At 39.8% G+C, this 18,198-nt stretch overlaps 1 protein-coding gene across 1 annotated transcript in view; it reads left to right on the forward strand.

The window, feature by feature from the left end:
* Nucleotides 1–18,198, forward strand: part of mms22l (MMS22-like, DNA repair protein) — a 271,386-nt gene that overhangs the window by 133,167 nt on the left and 120,021 nt on the right. Inside the window, 3 exon segments of the mRNA XM_034175438.1 lie at nucleotides 257–306; nucleotides 309–437; nucleotides 12,898–13,048. Of these exon segments, the coding sequence (XP_034031329.1) occupies nucleotides 257–306; nucleotides 309–437; nucleotides 12,898–13,048 (330 nt within the window).

Genomic DNA, 18,198 nt, shown 5'->3' on the forward strand with positions numbered 1-18,198 from the left:
AATATCTTTGCCTTGCTCCCACCCCTACCGCCGCTTCACACTGCAGTGCACTGCTGCAACCCAGTAATCCCCCTGGAGAGAAGGGAGGAAAAACAGAAGGACTGAGTAAATCTCAGAAACACTGGAGAAATCGGATTTGAAAGAACAAGGCGGAGTTGGAGGGTGTGAATTTGGTCCACAAACTGGAGCACTGTGTTTGCATTTTGCATCTGTTTGCTCATCTGCTTTATTTATTTTCATGTGTCTGTCCTTTCAGGCGTGTCCACCATCGCAGTGTCCAGTCGGTACCCGCCTCAGCTTGGGCTCCTACTCCAGTGATGTGATGAAAGAGCGCCACTTAGTGGTAGCAGCAGCACTGTGGGCGCACTTTTTCCCTTTCCTTTGCAGCCGGCGCCTCTCTCAAACCCCTCCAGCCCAGCTGGCAGACGCTGCTGCAGGTCAGCAAACCACACCAGATAAACATTTCAATCATCTGAGTGATGATTAAAAATAGATTTGAATTGATGCAGGGAAAAATATTTGTATTTGGTTTTTGCAGCAAAGTTGTTTTTTTTTTGTTTGTTTTTTTTTGCCTGTCATTTTTATTTATTTATTTATTATTTATTTCAATTGAGAACCTTTTTCCAGTGCCAATGTTGCACAGAGAATTTTGTAGGAAAGACAATACAGTACAAATTATGGTTGCTTTTGTGGCCTAGAATGTATATTGCAATATAATTTAAAAGCACCGGCTGTTGTCCATATCACGGTATATTTATTTTAAATTTCAGTGTTAATGCTTCTGAAGTGTGCTGGTATGAGAACTGCATGGCAGCAAGGACTGCACTTTTGACTGCACCACTACAGCATGTTTCACATAGTATAGAGGTCTTTGAAGAACATTATTCTGCAAAATTACAATAAATATTTAATATGCACCACTTTTCTCAAATTAACTTCAGTTCAAAGAAACTTTCATGAAATAAATAAAACCAAGCTACCCAAGGTGATTGCAGAGGTAGCTGTTTTTCTTCTCTTTCCACGATGATTTTTCGGAACTTTGCAGCAGATGCTTTCTTTTACTCTCGTCATACTGCGCATGTTTTGAGCATTGCAATCACTGCCGCCCAACAGCTTACGAATTTTGATTGTCTGACTCCTTAAATCCAAATCATTTCCATACAACAGATGTTCACCAGTTTTTGTTCTGCGCACTGCTTTCTGCAATCCCCCAATCACAAAACAAAGAAACATCAGCTCTCACTTTTCCAGATTATTCACTGAAGCAGGCTAGTGATGTCGGAGCCTGCTCTAGCATTTACCTTGTCTTAAACAAAATACATGCTGCAGAACCATTTTATACAGATATGACTACATATACAAATAATGAATGTTTATGAGTTCAATGGTACAAATATTTAATTCGATAATGGTTTGCTCCAGCTTTCACCTCATGAAATATTCATTCCATTGAAAGAATGTAAAAACATTCATTATTTGTTTTATACAACAGCTAAAATAGGTCCTTGTCATTTTATATTTTATTACTTTATAAACAACAGAAAAGGGACTTACATTTTGGTGTTCCACTGCTGCTAAAGTCCACATTGTAATGTGTAGTCCAGTGATGCTGTGCACTAACTTCAGACTTCCATGAAAAAAAGACTTTGTGTAGTTCCTCACTCCATCCAAAAATCACGTCAGTGTTTCATATGAACATGTCTTCATGCATCCAGACGGCTTACAGCGGAGTGGATTTTGTGTGTGTGTGTGTGTGTGTGGCAGCGTCAGTTAGCTCAATCAAATTATGTCTCGGGAGAGTTGTTGTTGTCCCCTGCATGCGCGCGCACACACACACACACGCAACCTGGTCGGCGCTTGTGCGTGCGTGTACTCCGAAAGAAAGACTGTGTATGTCCTCAGTGCAATGAAAAAAAAATCATGTCAGAAATGAGTCCAGTTTTTCTTCTTTTTTCCTGCTCACAGCCTCCAGGCAGCACAGTGAATTTGCTTTTCCGTGTGTAAAGTGCAATAGTACCAAATGTAAGGAACCAAGCCGCACTCTAAATGCAATGCAACACAAATGGGATGAATTAATCCATGTCATGTGACATACAAAGCATCAATCAAATGACAAGGATCCACGCAGCCCTTCTATAAAACTGATTATATCATCCTACCTTGATGTCCGACAGACTAATTGTGCTTCCACTGCTGATAAATCTGACCATTTTCATTTGTGCAGTTCTGTAGTACTTCAGTGCCTCCTGATATGGAAAATACACATCCAGTGATTATTTTCATTCATTCTGGAGGTAAGATGTCGACTCTGTGAGGGTCCTCTTGCTGTTGTACTGGTGGCATCTTTTGCTTTCAAACATAAATTCGTGATACAGCAAAGCACCTTCACATCACCACGTTTACGTGCACAGCACGTTTACACAAACAGCAGCAAGTGTTACGATATATTTAAGATAAGATAAACTTTATTAATCTCACAGAGGAGAAATTTACATGTTACATCAGCTCTTAAAAAAAACACACAAGGTGGGTGCAAGTAGAGGAAAATGTGCATCAAACAGTGTGTGCAAGGATAAGCAATAATAATAATACTTGTAACAGTACAAGACATAAGAAATGAGGTAGAAATAGAATATGTATGTGTGTGTATATATATATATATATATATATATATATATATATATACATATACATACATACACATATATACACATATACATATATATACATATACATACATACAGTAGTGTTCAGAATAATAGTAGTGCTATGTGACTAAAAAGATTAATCCAGGTTTTGAGTATATTTCTTATTGTTACATGGGAAACAAGGTACCAGTAGATTCAGTAGATTCTCACAAATCCAACAAGACCAAGCATTCATGATATGCACACTCTTAAGGTTATGAAATTGGTCTATTAGTAAAACAAAAGTAGAAAAGAGGGTGTTCACAATAATAGTAGCATCTGCTGTTGACGCTACAAACTCAAACTATTATGTTCAAACTGCTTTTTTATCAATCCTGTGAAACACTAACTAGTATTTAGTTGTATAACCACAGTTTTTCATGATTTCTTCACATCTGCAAGGCATGGAGTCAACCAACTTGTGGCACCTTTCAGCTGTTATTCCACTCCAAGATTATTTAACAACATTCCACAAATCATTCACATTTCTTGGTTTCGCTTCAGAAACAGCTTTTTTGATGTCACCCCTCAAGTTCTCAATTAGATGTAGGTCCGGGGATTGGGCAGGCCACTCCAAAACATTAATTTTGTTGGTTTGGAACCAAGATTTTGCTGGTTTACTAGTGTGCTTGGGGTCATTGTCTTGTTGAAACACCCATTTCAAGGGCATGACCTCTTCAGCATAAGGCAGCATGACCTCTTTAAGTATTTTGACAGATCCAAACTGATCCATGATACCTGGTATGCGATATATAGGCCCAACACCATAGTAGGAGAAACATGCCATATCATGATGCTTGCACCACCATGCTTCACTGTCTTCACTGTGAACTGTGGCTTGAATTCAGAGTTTGGGGGTCTTCTTACTTATAAGGTTTTGAATAATCAGGTCCCATCTTATCTTGGGGACCTCATAGTACCATATCACCCCAATAGAGCGCTTCGCTCTGACTGCAGGCTTACTTGTAGTTCCTAGGGTTTGTAAGAGTAGAATGGGAGGCAGAGCCTTCAGCTTTCAGGCTCCTCTCCTGTGGAACCAGCTCCCAATTCGGATCAGGGAGACAGACACCCTCTCTACTTTTAAGATTAGGCTTAAAACTTTCCTTTTTGCTAAAGCTTATAGTTAGGGCTGGATCAGATGACCCTGAACCATCCCTTAGTTATGCTGCTATAGATGTAGACTGCTGGGGGGTTCCCATGATGCACTGAGTGTTTCTTTCTCTTTTTGCTCTGTATGCACCACTCTGCATTTAATCATTAGTGCTTGATCTCTGCTCCCCTCCACAGCATGTCTTTTTCCTGGTTCTCTCCCTCAGCCCCAACCAGTCCCAGCAGAAGACTGCCCCTCCCTGAGCCTGGTTCTGCTGGAGGTTTCTTCCTGTTAAAAGGGAGTTTTTCCTTCCCACTGTAGCCAAGTGCTTGCTCACAGGGGGTCGTTTTGACCGTTGGGGTTTTTACGTAATTATTGTATGGTCTTGCCTTACAATATAAAGCGCCTTGGGACAACTGTTTGTTGTGATTTGGCGCTATATAAATAAAATTGATTGATTGATTGATCTCACAAACTGTCTGCGTCCCTTGGACCCAAAAAGAACAATTTTACTCTCATCAGTCCACAAAATATTCCTCCATTTCTCTTTAGGCCAGTTGATGTGTTCTTTGGCAAACTGCACGTCTTTTATTTAACAGAGGGACTTTGCGGGGATTCTTGCAAATAAATTAGCTTCACACAGGCGTCTTCTAACTGTCACAGCACTTAACAGGTAACTCCAGACTGTCTTTGATCATCCTGGAGCTGATCAATGGGTGAGCCTTTGCCATTCTGGTTATTCTTCTATCCATTTTGATGGTTGTTTTCCATTTTCTTCCATGCGTCTCTGTTTTTTTTGTCCATTTTAAAGCATTGGAAATCATTGTAGATGAACAGCCTATAATTTTTTGCACCTGCGTATACGTTTTCCCCTCTCCAATCAACTTTTTAATCAAACTACGCTGTTCTTCTGAACAATGTCTTGAACGTCCCATTTTCCTCAGGCTTTCAAAGAGAAAAGCATGTTCAACAGGTGCTGGCTTCATCCTTAAATAGGGGACACCTGTTTGTTCCACAAAACTGATGAACTCACTGACTGAATGCCACACTACTATTATTGTGAACACCCCCTTTTCTACTTTTTTTAGTAATAGCCCAATTTCATAGCCTTAAGAGTGTGCATATGCTTGGTCTTGTTGGATTTGTGAGAATCTACTGAATCTACTGGTACCTTGTTTCCCATGTAACAATAAGAAATATACTCAAAACCTGGATTCATCTTTGTAGTCACATAGCACTACTATTATTCTGAACACTACTGTATACATATATACACACATGTATATGTCTGTGTGTGTGTGTGTGTGTGTGTGTGTGTGTGTATATACACACACACATATATATATCAAATCAATTTTATTTATATAGCGCCAAATCACAACAAACAGTTGCCCCAAGGCGCTTTATATTGTAAGGCAAAAGCCATACAGTAATTACAGAAAAACCCCAACACTCAAAACGACCCCCTGTGAGCAAGCACTTGGCGACAGTGGGAAGGAAAAACTCCCTTTTAACAGGAAGAAACCTCCAGCAGAACCAGGGTCAGATAGGGGCAGTCTTCTGCTGGGACTGGTTGGGGCTGAGGGAGAGAACCAGGAAAAAGACATGCTGTGGAGGGGAGCAGAGATCAATTACTAATGATTAAATGCAGAGTGGTGCATACAGAGCAAAAAGAGAAAGAAACACTCAGTGCATCATGGGAACCCCCCAGCAGTCTAAGTCTATAGCAGCATAACTAAGGGATGGTTCAGGGTCACCTGATCCAGCCCTAACTATACGCTTTTTCAAAAAGGAAAGTTTTAAGCCTAATCTTAAAAGTAGAGAGGGTGTCTGTCTCCCTAATCCTCTCCCTAAGCCTCCCATTCTACTCTTACAAACCCTAGGAACTACAAGTAAGCCTGCAGTCTGAGAGCGAAGTGCTCTATTGGGGTGATATGGTACTATGAGGTCCCTAAGATAAGATGGGACCTGATTATTCAAAACCTTATAAGTAAGAAGAAGAATTTTAAATTCTATTCTGGAATTAACAGGAAGCCAATGAAGAGAGACCATATGGGTGAAATATGCTCTCTCGTCCTAGAACCTGTCAGTACTCTAGCTGCAGCATTTTGAATTAACTGAAGGCTTTTCAGGGAACTTTTAGGACAACCTGATAAAAATGAATTGCAATAGTCCAGCCTAGAAGAAATAAATGCATGAATTAGTTTTTCAGCATCACTCTGAGACAAGACCTTTCTAATTTTAGAGATATTGCCAAAATGTAAAAAAGCAGTCCTACATATTTGCTTAATATGCGCATTGAATGACATATCCTGATCAAAAATGACTCCAAGATTTCTCACAGTATTACTAGAGGTCAGGGTAATGCCATCCAGAGTAAGGATCTGGTTAGACACCATGTTTCTAAGATTTGTGGGGCCAAGTACAATAACTTCAGTTTTATCTGAATTTAAAAGCAGGAAATTAGAGGTCATCCATGTGTTTGTCTGTAAGACCATCCTGCAGTTTTAAACTAATTGGTGTGTGTCCTCTGGCTTCATGGATAGATAAAGCTGGGTATCATCTGCGTAACAATGAAAATTTAAGCAATGCTTTCTAATAATACTGCCTAAGGGAAGCATGTATAAAGTGAATAAAATCGGTCCTAGCACAGAACCTTATGGAACTCAATAATTAACCTTAGTCCGTGAAGAAGACTCCCCATTTACATGAACAAATTGTAATCTATTAGATAAATATGATTCAAACCACCGCAGTGCCTGTAATACCTATGGCATGCTGTAATCTCTGTAATAAAATTTTATGGTCAACGGTATCAAAAGCTGCACTGAGGTCTAACAGGACAAGCACAGAGATGAGTCCACTGTCTGAAGCCATAAGAAGATCATTTGTAACCTTCACTAATGCTGTTTCTGTACTATGATGAATTCTAAAACCTGACTGAAAGTCTTCAAATACAACCCCTGGCAAAAATTATGGAAACACCGGCCTCGGAGGATGTTCATTAAGTTGTTTAATTTTGTAGAAAAAAAGCAGATCACAGACATGACACAAAACTAAAGTCATTTCAAATGGCAACTTTCTGGCTTTAAGAAACACTGTAAGAAATCAAGAAAAAAAATTGTGGCAGTCGGTAATGGTTACTTTTTTAGACCAAGCAGAGTGAAAAAAATATGGACTCACTCAATTCTGAGGAAAAAATTATGGAATCATGAAAAACAAAAGAACGCTCCAACACATCACTAGTATTTTGTTGCACCACCTTGGATTAATATCTGGACTATTTGCAGGCCATGACATTGACCCTATGTGTCTTTTTGCAAGGAATGTTTTCACAGTTTTTGCTCTATGGCAAGATGCATTATCATCTTGAATTCATTGTCCCCAAACATCCTTTCAATTGATGGGATAAGAAAAGTGTCCAAAATAACAACGTAAACTTGTGCATTTATTGATGATGTAATGACAGCCATCTCCCCAGTGCCTTTACCTGACATGCAGCCCCATATCAGCAATGACTGTGGAAATTTACATGTTCTCTTCAGGCAGTCATCTTTATAAATCTCATTGGAACGGCACCAAACAAAAGTTCCAGCATCATCACCTTGCCCAGTGCAGATTCGAGATTCATCACTGAATATGACTTTCATCCAGTCATCCACAGTCCACGATTGCTTTTCCTTAGCCCATTGTAACCTTCTTTTTTCTGTTTAGGTGTTAATGATGGCTTTTGTTTAGCTTTTCTGTATGTAAATCCCATTTCCTTTAGGCGGTTTCTTAAAAAAAAAAAAAAAAGCCGTTAAAATTTTCACCGAAAACCAGCTGAATTTTTTGAACCGTGTCCACTTCGATGTGCCTCACAGGTTTAGAAAAAATTTTGATCAAACAAAGCGCCAGTCTCTCAGCAACTTCTCAGACAAAGGAATTCCGACGAGGGGCTGGACGACTCCTCCCACAAGGAGTGCTCACAGGCGAATGACGTCACCGACAGGCGTGGAAAAACTCACGCATGCGCACGAGGGTTCAAGCATGTCTGACGTAAAAACATATGAATGAAATCCATATAGTTTTTGAAAAAAATAAAAAGGACCTATACTTTGACAGACCTCGTGTGTGTGTGTGTGTGTGTGTGTGTGTATATATATATATATATATTTGTGTATAGGTATGGGTGTGCATTTACATTACTTAAGTGTAGGTGACACGATATGTAATCTTTTTTGAGTATTTAAGACTAAAATTAAACAACAGTTTGAAATGAATGTGTTGCTGGTGTGCACTTACTGAATAGATAAATATTCGGATTTTGAACTGCATGCCACTAAAAGCTGGGAACGTCCAAGGTGAGTCCAGACATTGGAGAAGAAGGAAGAAGTGACATCAGCATGAGAACCATTATCTTAATAGTCCCATTAATTTATGGATCTTTACAGGCTACTGACAGCCCTGTTTCCATTGAGTGGTTCGGGTCGGTGCTGCACAGTATTATACGTGTCAGAACAGTTAATTCTGGCAGGCAGAATCCTTTTGATTAGCAGGTGGAACACTTATATTGAGTGTGCATGCACAGTGTCGTGCTGCTTCTCTGCTCCACTCGGACACAAAACAGTATTTTCACATTATTATTTTTTTATTTTTTGTTTGTGGATCATGGGATAATTTCATCACATGCTGACAGAATTCCACTGATGCTAACGTTAATGAATGAGGTGCTGCCGTCTTTCAACTTGCGGGCAGAGCAGCTCGATGGAGGAAGATGAGGCTCCACTCACAGCAGAGACTCGACCCAGCATGGATTACACCTGTCACTGGATAGATACAGCAGAAACTCCAACCAGCAGCAGGACACCATCTGCTGTTGTCACAGATGGACTTTTCTTCAGCCCGGACAAGGAAATAAATTATTTTCAGACGTTGTCTTCCAAATATGGATACATTTTCATCAGTCTCTGAAGATGATCTCACTGAAACGGACAGGTAAGACTATATTATTTACTCCTTGTGTGAATGGTTTTAATATTTAATAATATGTTACACTACTTGCGTACAGAACACTAACTGTATTCAAGAAGGAAACAAGATTTATTTTAAATATAGCTGATATTTTCAGATTTGAAATGTATGTACCTGTTTCTAAAGAAGAAAAAACATAAATAAAAAATCCACAATTCTTCATCACTTTTTTCTGTCGTCACAGATAGTAAAACAAACTATTTTTTAATCAGTTGATTATGACCAAAGAGCTGGCAAAAAACCTCCCCAACAGTTTATCATCTCCACCCGCATGCTGAAATTGCCTGCATTATTTATTTACTAATTTGTTCATCACCATTCTGTGTTCTGAACTCTGCCAGTATCGTCACTGTTGTCAGACTGAAGGTTTTTCTCCAAGATTTCATCTTCGTCATTGTGGTCTAAATAAGGCTCAAAACCATAAGGCTGTGTCCTCCACAGCTTCTTCAGAAACACCTTCAGACTGGACTTCATAAAAAAAAAAAAAAAAGAAGCTCCACACTCAGAGAAAAAAATGGTCCAAAAACAGCTCGATCTCCGCCGGGTTTGCAGTTGATTTGGGCTTGAATCAGCAGGTCCTGTTCTGGTGATGACGTAGCAACAATATGGCAGCGGCTGAGGGCTGAAATAGAGTGCAGGCTTGAGACAGCTGTTGGTTATCCTTCACCTGCACACTTATCATAAACGTTTATGGTTGAGGATTTTTTTAAAATATCAATCATCAACTTTTTCTTGTATAGCGCCAAATCACAACAAACAGTTGCCCCAAGGCGCTCCACATTGCAAGGCAAGGCCATACAATAATTATGAAACACAGTCTACGTCTAAAGCCACATAACCAAGGGATGTCCAGGGTCACCGATCCAGCCCTAACTATAAGCCTTAGCGAAAAGGAAAGTTTTAAGCCTAATTCTTAAACAGTAGAGAGGGTATCTGTCTCCCTGATCTGAATTGGGAGCGGGTTCCACAGGAGAGGAGCCTGAAAGCTGAAGGCTCTGCCTACCCATTCTACTCTTACAAACCTAGGAACTACAAGTAAGCCCGCAGTCTGAGAGCGACGCGCTCTAATGGGTAATATGGTACTATGAGGTCCCTAAGATAAGATGGGACCTGATTATTCAAAACCTTATAAGTAAGAAGAAGAATTTTAAATTCTATTCTAGCATTAACAGGAAGCCATGAAGGGAGGGCCAACACGGGTGAGATATGCTCTCTCCTGCTAGTCCCCGTCAGTACTCTAGCTGCAGCATTCTGAACCAACTGAAGGCTTTTTAGGGAACTTTTAGGACAACCTGATAATAATGAATTACAATAGGTCCAGCCTAGAGGAAACAAATGCATGAATTAGTTTTTCAGCATCACTCTGAGACAAGACCTTTCTGATTTTAGAGATATTGCGTAAATGCAAAAAGGCAGTCCTACATATTTGTTAATATGCGCTTTGAATGACTATCCTGATCAAAAATAACTCCAAGATTTCTCACAGTATTACTAGAGATCAGGGAAATGCCATCCAGAGTAACGATCTGGTTAGACACCATGCTTCTAAGATTTGTGGGGCCAAGTACAATAATAACTTCAGTTTTATCTGAGTTTAAAAGCAGGAAATTAGAGGTCATCCATGTCTTTATGTCTGTAAGACAATCCTGCAGTTTAGCTAATTGGTGCGTATCCTCTGGCTTCATGGATAGATAAAGCTGGTATCATCTGCGTAACAATGAAATTTAAGCAATACCGTCTAATATACTGCCCAAGGAAGCAGTGTATAAGTGAATAAAATTGGTCCTAGCACAGAACCTTGTGGAACTCCATAATTAACTTTAGTCTGTGAAGAAGATTCCCCATTTACATGAACAAACTGTAATCTATTAGGACAAATATGATTCAAACCACCGCAGCGCAATGCCTTTAATACCTATGACATGCTCTAATCTCTGTAATAAAATTTTATGGTCACAGTATCAAAAGCAGCACTGAGGTCCACAGAACAAGCACAGAGATAAGTCCACTGTCCGAAGCCATAAGAAGATCATTTGTAACCTTCACTAATGCTGTTTCTGTACTATGATGAATTCTAAAACCTGACTGAAACTCTTCAAATAGACCATTCCTCTGCAGGTGATCAGTAGCTGTTTACAACTACCCTCTCAAGAATCTTTGAGAGAAAAGGAAGGTTGGAGATTGGCCTATAATTAGCTAAGATAGCTGGGTCAAGTGATGGCTTTTTAAGTAATGGTTTAATTACTGCCACCTTAAAGGCCTGTGGTACATAACCAACTAACAAAGATAGATTGATCATATTTAAGATTGAAGCATTAAATAATGGTAGGACTTCCTTGAGCAGCCTGGCAGGAATGGGGTCTAATAAGCATGTTGATGGTTTGGATGAAGTAACTAATGAAAATAACTCAGACAGAACAATCGGAGAGAAAGAGTCTAACCAAATACCGCATCACTGAAAGCAGCCAAAGATAACGATACATCTTTGGGATGGTTATGAGTATTTTTTCTCTAATAGTCAAAATTTTGTTAGCAAAGAAAGTCATGAAGTCATTACTAGTTAAAGTTAATGGAATACTCAGCTCAATAGAGCTCTGACTCTTTGTCAGCCTGGCTACAGTGCTGAAAAGAAACCTGGGGTTGTTCTTATTTTCTTCAATTAGTGATGAGTAGAAAGATGTCCTAGCTTCACGAAGGGCTTTCTTATAGAGCAACAAACTCTTTTTCCAGGCTAAGTGAAGATCTTCTAAATTAGTGAGACGCCATTTCCTCTCCAACTTACGGGTTATCTGCTTTAAGCTACGAGTTTGTGAGTATACCACGGAGTCAGACACTTCTGATTTAAAGCTCTCTTTTTCAGAGGAGCTACAGCATCCAAAGTTGTCTTCAATGAGGATGTAAAACTATTGACAAGATACTCTAACTCCCTTACAGAGTTTAGGTAGCTACTCGCTCTGTGTTGGTATATGACATTAGAGAACATAAGAAGGAATCATATCCTTAAACCTAGTTACAGTGCTTTCTGAAAGACTTCTAGTGTAATGAAACTTATTCCCCACTGCAGGGTAGTCCATCAGGGTAAATGTAAATGTTATTAAAAAATGATCAGACAAAAGGGAGTTTTCAGGGAATACTGTTAAGTCTTCTATTTCCATACCATAAGTCAGAACAAGATCAAATATGATTAAAGTGGTGGGTGGACTCATTTACTTTTTGAGCAAAGCCGATAGAGTCTAATAATAGATTAAATGAAGTGTTGAGGCTGTCATTCTCAGCATCTGTGTGGATGTTTAAAACGCCCACTATAATTATCTTATCTGAGCTAAGCACTAAGTCAGACAAAAGGTCTGAAAATTCACAGAGAAACTCACAGTAACGACCAAAAATATCAACATTTCATTATTTTTAGTGATTATTTATGCACATTTTTGGTGTCACCTACTCTTTAAAGGAGGCAACTTACATATCATTTGATTTCTCTCATGGATTTTCCTGGTGTCTCTTTGTCATCCTCTGTACACCTGGAAAAACAGTTCTCTGATTTTGTATTTTGAAGATCAGATGAAGTAAAATTGTTAATTTGGGAAATTGTGTATCTGACAGGCTGTGTGCTGTTTCTGAATGGATCAGGGGAGGTTGATGGTCTAGTGGTTAAGGTGTTGGGCTTGAGACCAGAAGATCGTTGGTTCAAATCTCAGCCTGACCGGAATATCACTAAGGGCCCTTGGGCAAGGTTCTTAATCCCCTAGTTGCTCCCGGTGTGTAGTGGGCGCCTTGTATGGCAGCAGCCTGACATTGGGTGAATGTGAGGCATTGATGTGTAAAGCACTTTGAGCATCTGATGCAGATGGAAAAGCGCGTTATAAATGCAGTCCATTTACCATTTTACCTTTTATGTGATCCAGTTGTTACTGCATATATGGAGAAAACTGCGAGCACAAATTTTAAGTTACTTGTAGTCAATGCAGCCATGGCAGGCTTTTGCAATTGGGGATAAATTGATGGCATAAACTGCACTTCTGAGAATGTAAATATATCTTAAATAACAGTTTAGCACACATTCTTTGTACCTGTTCAGAGTAAAAAAAAAAACCCTATCTTCTGCAGGCTTCACCCTGCTGGCTTTTGACCTTCCGGGTTCTGCCCCCCATGACCTTCAGCCCAGCCCGGTCCAGTCCATCATGCAGCGCTTTGGCTGGGATGACATGGTTCAGCCGCTTCTCGTGACTCGCTATCTTCCCCATCTGCTTGAGAACAGGTACACATTTTCCTTGAGATTGAATCTGTCACCTAAACTTAAACCACAAAGCTGTTTAACCACACTACACATTCACGCGTTTCCACATCACTTTAGTCCGACAGGGATGATGGACTCCATCAGACTTCACGCTTCCTCATAGTTTGTAGCACCTGACAGAATTGTTTTCCACAAATCACATGGATATATTCAGACTGTTGAGACTAAATTAGTGTTCTTGGCATTCTGAAAGTAAAGGAAATGCACAAAGCTTTGAACTGAATGCAAAAGGTCATATGCACCCTTAAAATTATAATGTAAGCTAAAAAAAGAACGTTTGATCAAAAACAATGTCCCCTTTGCTGTTAACAGTGTAGAACATGCAGGGTTCTCCCCAGAAATTTTTAGTATAGCAGTGCTGTTGGGAACTATCACCGCGCGCAACGCTTCCAATCCGACCTTGTGTTCTGAAGCCCAAAGACAAAAATGAAAATCTTTCAGTACCGTTTCAGGTCTGATTCTGTGCTGAATTGTTGATTAGCTAATAAATCTAAAATATTTTGTTTTGTTGACACACTGTATGTAACAAATGTGCAATAAACTTACTTGAAAGAAAAATAATATACAGAAAGACAGTTTCAAATGTGGGCAATTCCAGACTTTTTTACACTTTTCCCCTGCATTCAAACTTTTCAATTTGAAACGTTTGAATTCCCAAGTCACAAAGTCACCAGACTGGGGGCATTCACTTCAAAGTGTTAAAATCTCAGCTTGTCCATGCGATTCAGATTTTGACACTTCTATATATTGTCAAAAAAATCAAATAAAAATAGAAAAAAAAGGTTCAGCTTTCCTCTCTGAGTCAGCAGGTGCATTTCTGGAAAATGTCTTATTACTCTGCATTTATTGGCTTTTCTCAGCATGTGATGTACAGACTAGAGACGCATTCTCTACACCCAAAGCGATCAAATGGATTAATGTGATTATTAACCATCACATGACAAGGTAAAACCTCTTAAATCATTCTAAAGTCACTTTTAAGCAGAAACAAGGAGATAATCTGTGACGCATTGAAATGACGTATGTGCCATGAATGCAACAGCTAGCAGCTCGTGTAGCTGCTGCGCTCTGATTGCTTCCTCTGTCTTTTATTGTGAAATAATGCTGAATTTATGTGGAAATGATTGTTGTACAAAAGCTTCAGATATCTGTGGCTGAGACAGATGATGACTGGAGGCAGTTTTTAAACGAGGTGTTAATCCTTGAACCACGGCTGATGCATGTGCAGTGAAGGCAGGGGGGGACTGATTTTTAGCGGGGACCGTTCGGTCGGTGACACCAGACTCCACATAAAAGAAAAATGATCATGAGCTGTGCTGAATGGGCCTCAGAAAATCAACATCTGCTGTAAAACAAATGCTTCCAAATTTCACACTTCGATGAAGTAAATCCCTCTGTCTGCTCCCTTCTTTTCACTCGGAATCGCCGAGGGGGATCTGCAGGTTGATTGGTACAAGTTTTATGTTGGATGCTGTCATAGGTGTGTTAGTTTTGTTATGGAGCAATTTTCATGCAATTTTACAAACCTGCACTGTGTGAAAAAGCTGTCATGCCCTTAAATGTAACGTCCACATCAGCAGCAAGACGACAGACTGCTTCAAACTAGCCACAAGCTGTTAAAGTGTCAGAGAGAAGTTACTTTCCTCTGAATACACGTCTCCAAGGAAAAATGCCAGACATCTTAAAGGGGGGCTCACCCCATCAGGGGAGTGGGTGGAGGTGAGGCAGAGAGAGTCAGAGTCCAGCTGTGACTGAGGGAGAAGAGGCGTTCAAAAAAAAGTTTTTAATACATTTTAAGAAAGAGCATGGAGTCATCCATGATTAATGAACGTGATGATGCATCTGCACATTACATGGAGATTGGGCAGGCTGGCCTGAAACCATAAACCTTCTGCGCTGGAAACAAGCCACTTACTGCTTGCCAACCCACCCCCTTTGCCCTCTGGTGTTCAAACATATTAAAACACAAGTGCATGAACTGAGCTCATGTTGTTTTGAATTTCATATTTATTAAAGTTTACAGTCCCGGCTTCCAGTTTCCGCCACCACCGAGATGGCAGCGTAAAACAACGTCTCCTCCGACCAAAACACTAAACGCCCTGCTAACTAGAGAATAACCACAAGAACATACCAAAACAATTGGATAGCGGCGTAACAATGGAGATGAGGGCAAAAAGTAAGAAAAACGCAGCGGAGTTCAACGAAACGAGGAGGAAAGACGAGCTACAGAGCAGGTGCTAATGCTAAAGACGGCGGACGACAGAGAAGCACTGAAAGACCAAAGGTGAATATGGAACGGATTCTACAAGAAATACTGGAGTTCCAAAAAGAGAACGGTCAGCAATTGGATGATATAAAAGACGAGATTAACTAAACAAACCAGAGGATTGAAGAAGCGGAGGAGCGCAATTGACAGTGCCGAAGCTAGGCTGCTAACAGTCGAGGAAGTGATAAGAAACATGTTAAAGATTCAGCGCAGCATGAGAGAAACTAATCAACCAGGAGGACGAACAAGAAGGGAGAATATCAGACTGTACAATGTACCAGAAGAAAAAGAGGGAAACTCGATGATAACTTTTATTGAGACGCTTCTCCGAGAAAAGCTGGATTTTCCCCCGACCACTGAACTACACATTAAAAGAGCACACAGAGTGCTGGCCACAAAACCCGCCGCAACAGACAGACCCCGATCGATTGTAATTAAATTTCACGGATATAAAGCAAAAGAAGAAGTCCTTCGCAGAGCCTGGGAAAAGAAGGAAATTCGCCTGGATGACCAGAGAATATACTTTTATCATGACTACCCTTCAGCCGTCCTGAATAAGAGGAAGGAATACAGTGAGGTGAAACGAATGTTAAAAGTGAGGAAAATTCGCTTCCAGACACCGTATCCTGCCAAACTGCGGGTCTTCTATAAGGATGGGACACGACTCTACCACACGATCAACGAAGCCACGAGTGACATGGAGGCCAGGGTCTCCCGGTCAAAGCTGTCCCCCCACCAGAAGATCCACTCGAGAAACTGAACCAGAACCCCTGGCACACAGCGAGAGGGCGGCGAGTGGCGCACACCGGAGGTTCACCACGGAGCACCGGCATCAGAGAAAAGCTGCAAATCTTCAGACGACAAACTTCCACTTAAAAATAGCTAAAATGATTAAAAGGAAAAGAAAGAAATATAAGAAGAGACAGAAAAAATTCTGAAACATTCGGTTCTAACCAGCTCAAATTTTAAAACTAAACTGATGAAAAGCAAAGGCTGCGATAAATAATAGTATACTATTAACCTAGAGAAAGATTATACTCTCCTCAATAGGAGTAGATAGACAGGTCTCAGACATGCCCCCCCAATCTCCTCAAAATAAATAGATATTAAAATCAGTCGGAGGCTGACCAGCAACCATCTAAAGGCAATGGACGTTTTATGGCTTAACCCCCCAGGGAGGGCCCTCTACTGCAGGTGTTTAAAGAGGCTTCCCCTCCAAAGCCAGAGATGCTCTGGCTGTTTAAGGGATCACTCAGCAAATTCCCTTTCCTTGAAGCTAATGTTTTGTACTGGTTCAGCTTGTTCAACGTTAATAGCTGCTTTAGTTATGTTTTCACTTACGTGCTTTTCAATATTTCACCAGAGGGAAGACCTGTAGCATATAGTTATGTGTATGTATATATATGTATGTATATATATATATAGATATAGATATTTTGATCTCACATAAAAAAGGAAATGGCTAACCAAAAACTGAAATTTGTTTCCTTCAATGTGAATGGAATATTGAATGCAGTGAACGTAGTAAGATACTGTCGAAATGAAAAAAGAGAAGGCACAAATTGTGTATCTGCAAGAACACACTTAAACAATACAGAACATGAGAAACTAAGAAAATGGGCTTCTCAAACCTTTTCTTTTCATCATATAAAGCTAAGCACAAAAGAGGTGTTGCTATTCTACTTTCCAACAAACTGGCCTTTCAACAGACTTATGGTTCAGAAAGATAAGAAGGCAGATTTATCTTGTTAGAGGTATACTAGAATGGGACAGATGTCACTCTACTGAATATATACGCCCCTCCTGGAAGTAATATTTGTTCTACAAAAAAATCTTTGATAGGATAGTGAGTCAGTCAGATGGAGTTTTAATATGCGGGGGAGACTTAAACCTACATTTGCAACCAAAGCTAGATGTATCAAACCCCTCATATGCCTCTAAAGCAATAAGTAAGAATTTTAAAGAACTGATGAATGAAGTAGGATTAATTGACATATGGAAAGAAATGTTCCCCTCTGCTAAACAATACACACACTATTCCACTGCCCATTCAGTATACACCAGAATTGATTACTTCATCATATTAGCCCGAGACCAGTCAAGGATTGTAGACTCAGAAATGGGCACAGTGGACCTAAGTGATCTTGCCCCAATATACCTCACCCTCAATCTGGAAAGTTGCAAGAGGAATACAACATGGCGGTTTAACTCCAGCCTCCTCAATAACCCACTATTCAAGAAGCAAATGACAAATGAAATTCAAATGTATATAAAGGAAAATGCTAATGGAGAAACCTCACCACTTATGATATGGGATGCAGCAAAGGCTGTTCTACAGGGTAAGATCATAGCTATGTCCTCGCTCAAACAGATATAATACCAAGGAAAACTGCTTGACCTACAAAAACAATTAAAACAACTGGAAAGGTACCATGCACTAAATCAAGACTCACATACACTGCAAAAAATAAAAAAAAGTTACAAATGAATTAATCTAATGTATACACAGGAAATTGAGAAGAAAATGCTCTTTACTAGACAAAGATTTTATGAAAATGGTCCTAAATTCACAAAATTACTGGCTTGGAAACTGAAAAAGCAATATGCAAACAATATGATATATAGAATTCGAGACCCGCGAAAAAATAGCATTGAAAGCAAACAAGAACAGATCGAAGCAGCTTTTGAATCATTCTACAAGCGGCTTTATTCTAGAACAACAGAACAACAGAGACTCGAGATCAGATTGACTCATTTCTAGAAACTCTAGACCTACCAGTTATGACAGAGGAACAAAAAATTCTAAGTACAGAAATAACCCCAAAAGAACTATCAGACGCAATAA

Source organism: Thalassophryne amazonica, chromosome 7 (genome assembly GCF_902500255.1).
Source record: "Thalassophryne amazonica chromosome 7, fThaAma1.1, whole genome shotgun sequence".
In the NCBI taxonomy this organism is placed as follows: Eukaryota; Metazoa; Chordata; class Actinopteri; order Batrachoidiformes; family Batrachoididae; genus Thalassophryne; species Thalassophryne amazonica.